This window comes from Opisthorchis viverrini (genome assembly GCF_000715545.1).
Source record: "Opisthorchis viverrini unplaced genomic scaffold opera_v5_419, whole genome shotgun sequence".
Classification (NCBI taxonomy): Eukaryota; Metazoa; Platyhelminthes; class Trematoda; order Opisthorchiida; family Opisthorchiidae; genus Opisthorchis; species Opisthorchis viverrini.
The window spans coordinates 300,031-306,751 of record NW_008752077.1 but is presented as its reverse complement, the minus strand read 5'-3'; the positions used below and the strand labels follow the sequence as shown (position 1 = coordinate 306,751).

The 6,721-nt window shown below is 45.0% G+C and overlaps 2 protein-coding genes across 2 annotated transcripts in view; one reads left to right on the top strand and one right to left on the bottom strand.

Moving 5' to 3' along the window:
• The window catches only part of T265_10889 (hypothetical protein), a gene marked incomplete at both ends in the record, with an annotated part of 72,230 nt that overhangs the window by 40,056 nt on the left and 25,453 nt on the right, over positions 1 to 6,721 (bottom strand). Inside the window, 2 exons of the mRNA XM_009177387.1 lie at positions 2,274 to 2,313; positions 2,347 to 2,425. Coding sequence (XP_009175651.1) covers positions 2,274 to 2,313; positions 2,347 to 2,425 — 119 coding nt within the window. The remainder of the gene's footprint in view (positions 1 to 2,273; positions 2,314 to 2,346; positions 2,426 to 6,721) is intronic.
• The window catches only part of T265_10888 (hypothetical protein), a gene marked incomplete at both ends in the record, with an annotated part of 41,280 nt that overhangs the window by 12,861 nt on the left and 21,698 nt on the right, over positions 1 to 6,721 (top strand). The window lies entirely within an intron of this gene.

Here is a 6,721-nt window from a genome sequence, read left to right as displayed (position 1 = left end):
CCAACCTGGAGGGCCAGGAGACTGTGTTCGTTAGACCTCTAACCATTGACCAACCTGGTATGAGAGACTCTGTGAGTGTCGCGGGACACTCTCCAGTATAGCTCAATGGATCGCTTAGGTGCGCAAACCGTGTAACCAATGTAAGGTCCAGTCTCGCCGTGATGGACAATAGTGACCACCGATAAGGCGATGGAAACAAAACCAACCGATCTACCAAAGACCAAGCCAGAGTGTGGAGCGAAGTCAGACTCCAGCCTCCACCGCTACGGTGCACCACGGGACTGTGCTGAAAAAATTTGCATCCCCTGCCCCCTGGATCATTTCTTAGTAACAATATCATTGCTAAGTAAGCTATTTGCTGATGACATCAAGATTTGGAGCATCTGGACATCTCAGGACGAAGTACGCCAGGAATTTCCTGTAGTCTATCAATGGTCTGAAGATAGCCACCTGTCCTTCAAAGTTCTTGAAGTTCACAGCCTTCCTACAAAATACCGAAACCATGGAGGTTTTGCTTTTCGCCCTATTGCCCACCAACTGTTGCCACCGAGAAATATCCAGCAATCGGGGTAACTCGATATGAGTTGTTAGCATCGCTGTGTGGAAGCGCCCGAGAAATATTCGACAAGTTGCTTGACCTAACCCGAAGTACATCGCTAAGACCTGGAGCCAATGGCTGAAGCGCGAACAGAAAACACTGGAGCAGCCACAACAGAAGCGCAACTCGTAAGGAAGCTACATGACTGTATCTACAGCGAACGAGTTACCGCACTAAACTTGCATTCTGTCCTATAAGATGTTTCGAGAAGACTCATGCGTTTCTAATCTTTACAATACCCAATATCTGCGGTCGCTCGCTGCCATGCTTATGGACCACCACCAACCTTCGAGATCACCACCTGAAGCTAAAACTCCAACACAGTGCCATCGCCCGCTGTCGAGGCTTTTTCTATTCCCGTGTTAGATGCATACTGAACACCGCCAACACGAGAGTCGCTCGTGGTACAATTCGATGAGCTACACTCCATAATCGCTCAGTAGCTATACCAACTGATTTCACTGACCCAACATATGCTACGAGCTGTGGGACTAGGCTACCAATGATCCGCAACAGACAGCGTCCGAATTGAGCTCAACCAAAAGGAACGACCGATGCAAGGAAGAAGACATATTTCACATGAGTCTAATCCTGGATCGCAGTCAGTTGTGTGGTGGTGCGAGGCCAACACAACTGTGAATTACTGAACTAGGTATACGCCGCACTGACCAAGTACCCCCACGCAATTCAGCACACCAGGCGAGGAAGCAAAAAATGAAAACTAATGGTCGCTCAATGCACACCCTTTGAATACTATGATAAAATATTGAAGTCCACCGTCATGGACGGATTAGTAATTCCTAGCATGGCGGATTCGACAATAGACAGTAAGTCCGCATATCAACTAAATGCAGAGCTAACATCCAAATTGGACCAAAAATGGTCCCTGAAATCCCGTCAACGTTTGAAAGTTGCATCAGAGACGAAAATTTGAAGACTAAAATATCCTATCTCTACTACAAGGACGTCGCATCCCAAATACGATATTGAAAGTTCAGACATGATACTAGAATTCAGGTAGAAAAACAAAAACAGTTGGATACGGACATTTTACCTGGAAGTCCTGGAAAAAGACCGAACATTATCGTACATACGAAAACTTGAAAGACACGTCAGCGTCATTAACGACGGCTTCCCTTGCAACAACCCCGCCTCCGCCAAACGGCGCATTAAAAGCAACCACAAGGTCAGTTCAAACCGAGAATTCAGCAGGCAAACCGACCAAAAACAACGGGGCTTAGTAGATATATTTGTCATAATCAAAATACATTGAGGGGATTAAGGATATTTTATGGCTCTGGAGGGTCCAGAAGTTGAGCTGACAAAGCTCAGCCAACTTTCTTCCAATCGACGGCAGTTGTCATAATCAATCAAAATACAGGGGATTAAGGATGTTTTATGGCTCTGGAGGGTCCAGAAGTTGAGCTGACAAAGCTCAGCCAACTTTCTTCCAATCGACGGCAGTTGCTGAGTGACCCCTTATTCAGAGAAAAAATAACGTGCGTTTTCTTGCATTCACGACTCAGAAACGACGCGTTCCATTTCATTTGACAGGAATGGAAAAGAACACAAAAGCTCGAGAGTGCGTTCTCTGCAGCGCCTGCGTTCTGTTCTTAACAATCGCAGTTTTTCTCCTACCTGGAAGGGAAGCCGGTAATGGACAGCAAAAACTTACCTTCACACAGTCAGACGGTTCGTTCAAAGTGCTCTCCAATCTTAAGGTTGTCGGCGAGAATAAAATGACTCACCTTAGCACTTCCCTTTCAAGAATGTAGGTGTGGATTCTCACTTTAAGGTGATCAATTCGTTCTTTGATATCATGGAACCCTGTTTCCATGGTGGAAACAAAAAAACCACTGTCAAGGCCGCAACCACTTTGCCATACACAGGTATCCTAACTGGTCCAAGCATATCAATTTCCCCACAGTATGTCAACGAGTGCAAAAAATTTGGCACATTTCACAAGGCTTCAGGTGTTTGTTTTCCTCACTCATATTTTGCAGCTTCTCATATTATCGACCATTCTGAGTGTAGACGTTCCGGTTACTCCATTGCATACCACTTTCAGTAGCCTCTTTAGTGATTCGCCAAATTCATTCATCGAGTCCCCGATGAGATGACCATATCTAGTCGTCTACAGGTTGAGCGCCGTTGGCTGCTAAGTCAAAAAAGGAACCGACTGCTAGACACCGGCGTTCGCACATCTCCGGGAAATCACACCGCAGATTATCAAGCTGACGGCAAGTAAGGTACTGTGGACATTCTCTCTAGTCTCACAACTCACATAATTGTTTGCACACATCAAGCATGGTTCTATTGGTAAACGATTATGGTATATATGGTAACTAATAAATAATGCGAAGCAATATCTGAAGAGTCGAATTCCCCAAAAATTCTGATATCGCCTCCTTAACCAGTTTTTGTTCACCAGGGGGCTTGTTCCGACACAGCTGAAAAGGTCTTGATTCATCAACTATCTCTAGGTGAATGAATAGCACATAGCGTATATAAGGTAGACATAATACTATCTCAGACCTTATTATATCATTAGCTTCTACTTTCCCACGAAAAGTTCAGCCGACTTGTCATTGGTACAAGAACACAGCCCATACGCCTGATCGACAGGTCTTTTCTACACAGCGCTCACCTTTGTGGAACACACATTTGCCGTATTTAGAAAGCGAGAGAAACCGGTAGACCATCGGGCACCACATCACATAGACACCACTCTCCCAGATTACTCAGCTCCACAGAACGGTGAAAACGACTTTCAATGAAACCAACCTGCCAGCTTAGACACCACCAAAAACTTGGGGTCAGTTAACTATTCCTAGGTGATAGTTGTTACCCTCATATCTATAGCATCGTGTGTGCCTCTGTTGTGTGCGTATCATTTTCGCGTTGGGAATGCAGCCGCTCAGCATCTTGCATTCTTTGTTAGAGTGAGCTGTGTTGTAACGTCAATCTGTCACCCTTCCGCAAGAACTGCATACTATCCAGTGAGTGATCACTGTTCGACTTAATCTTTTGCCCTGAATACTATACTCTAGACGCGTCACATCATCTGTCCACACAGATTATGTCTCGAAACTATACAACAACACAGCCATCACTGTAACCCGGACACACGACCCAGTCCCACCGCGATAGGTCTCTAGTTGAAGTTAGGGTTGTGTATCCATTTCGGAATCTTTACCACACCTGTCAAGAGAATTAGCTTCCTCCTTCCCACAGAATTTGTCATTGGAACTACATGAGTGTGACCAGTGATCAGCGTTCTTGGATAGCGGTAATCACGGTTGTTTTTGAGGCCGACTCGCACCTCTCCAGGCAAAATCTTGAAACAACACAGCTTCATCACCAGATGAAACTATATGGAAAATAACCACTATCTAGGGTCCATATCCGGAAGACATTAGGAGGCATGTTTACGTCAGACTACAGCACAAGGCTGAAATCAAACAATAAGAGGCATAAAAATATACCTAGGAAGTAGAAATAAGTAGTAATGAACAGTGGAAAACGATACGGTATGGCAAACCTTTATTACAAATAGGACCTACAGAACTCTTGCGTTGACCCCTAGGCAGTTGAGTTGACCTCGATATCAAACACAACAAGGCTCAACATGAACATTCGTCGAACGTTTTGAAAATCTCTTCCTGCATGTCGGTATGAAAAATTAGGCTTAACTTTGCAATCCTTTGAAAGCTTATGAAACTGGCCTCCTCAAGGTAATTTCAAACTTGCCCCCAAAAGCATGCTTCCTTTCAGGACGTTCAGAGGATAAACCGACGCAATCTTTGTTGTCGGAGGCTGGCATTCCTCAGTTAATTAACTATTTTGTAAAGCATCTCAGCTTGTCAGAATATTCTGTTAGAGCCGACACTAGGCTATCGCAAACCTAACAGGCACAGTTAAGCCTTAATTCAGTCAGTAGCTACGCATTGGGGGCAATAGTTTAAATGCACGAGCGCCACTGACTGTGCGATTGGGCCATTTCCGCCAGTGTCATTAACTACTGATTATTTGAGTCCCGGGGTCTCCATCCAGGGAGGCGGCAGTTGCCCACCCGGCTAAGTTTACTCGTTAGTGTCTTCATACTTCGTTGTCAGGTCATACACTGTCCACCTCTCGGTTACTTCCACTTAGTACAGGGCTGGGCGAAAAGAGCTCTGTGAGGCAATCGGTATTGTGGCATGTGGAGCATATGTCCTAACCAGCTCAGCTTATGAAGCGTGAGTAATTCATCTATCGCGGGAGAGTTCCTTTTTCCCCAGACTATTTGGCGTACCTCAGCATTACTAATCCGATGTTCCCACCAGACCCGACCACTACTGCGGAGACACCGATGATCAAACACTGACATTTTCCGTATGTCCTCTGCGCGCAAAGGGCCACGTCTCTGATCCATAAAGCAGTATGGATCGCACCATCGCAGTGTAAACTCTTCCCTTGACAGAGTGGCTCACGTCACGTCGGCGCCATAGATGTCGGAGGTTGGCAAAAGCTGCCCCGATTCTACAAGTAACCTCATCTCCAGCCAGTCTTCCGGAACTTATACAGCTGCCCAGGGAAACAAATTTATCTACCACGTCGAGTGGCTCGGATACCCTCGGTGCTTATATGCTTTCAGCTGGTTAATCATCTGCTGGTTGCACTATTTGGGTTTGTCTAATGGGGTCTTAAGGGATATGGCAGGCTAGAATCACAATTGTCCACTATTCTTAAAGGGGGCGAGATGGCCCAAGTGGTAAGAGCGCAGATTTACTGACGGGAAGGTCCGTGGTTCAAATCCGACCTCCGCCTCTCGACTTTCGCTGTCTAGGCTTGGGCAACCTAGCAGTATTCCAACCCCCGTGCTTCATTCGGATGGCATGGCAGCTAGGCACCGAAAGGGTGCTACAACTGAACGCTCCTTTTTTTTTACTATTTTTAAAGCCCTCTTAGTGGTTATTTTGAACTAATGGTAGATTAGATATATATTGACTGTTTTTGTACTGTGTTTCGAATTTAGACGATTTTTTTCGGGCGTCTACAATGATTGGACCATTTTCCTATTTGAGAGAACAACTAAGCAGATATTTGGTCTTGTTGAATTCGACCGAACCCTACTCACAAGCCCATTAAGAGCCCAATGTAAAGTAATGGAAGATTGACTTTCGGCTGTGCTAACTTTGTGCTGGGTTGTCTACGGATTATTCGTGATATTTACCGAACCTTGGCTAATTGCAGGAGGCAATGCGAATATGATCTGGGTTCTGAGTATCATTGATACGGGCCCACACTTTGTCCGAGGAGAGCACTGTTAGTCTGTTCCACTTTTGAACTGCAGTTAGCTTGGGTATTCCATTGTTTGGAGCATAAAGCCGTGTACACAAGAAGTTGCTGAAAGCAAATTCGTCTTGGTCGTCCTCAAGGATGTTCACGGTGCTTTTTTCACTTCCATCCCAGCCAATTCTACTCTTTACCGGATAAATTGAAGCGGATCACGGTAAAGAATGTGAAAAAACAAGGAATGGTTCTGAAACCCTCAGCACACGCAAACGATGGATCAATGGACCACACGACTCGTGAGACATATCCGATACATGAAAAAGGCAAACCCAATCAACTTCTTGTGTACACGGCTTTATGCTCCAAACAATGGAATACCCAAGCTAACTGCAGTTCAAAAGTGGAACAGACTAACAGTGCTCTCCTCGGACAAAGTGGGGGCCCGTATCAATGATACTCAGAACCCAGATCATATTCGCATTGCCTCCTGCAATTAGCCAAGGTTCGGTAAATATCACGAATAATCCGTAGACAACCCAGCACAAAGTTAGCACAGCCGAAAGTCAATCTTCCATTACTTTACATTGGGCTCTTAATGGGCTTGTGAGTAGGGTTCGGTCGAATTCAACAAGACCAAATATCTGCTTAGTTGTTCTCTCAAATAGGAAAATGGTCCAATCATTGTAGACGCCCGAAAAAAATCGTCTAAATTCGAAACACAGTACAAAAACAGTCAATATATATCTAATCTACCATTAGTTCAAAATAACCACTAAGAGGGCTTTAAAAATAGTAAAAAAAAAAAAAGCGTTCAGTTGTAGCACCCTTTCGGTGCCTAGCTGCCAT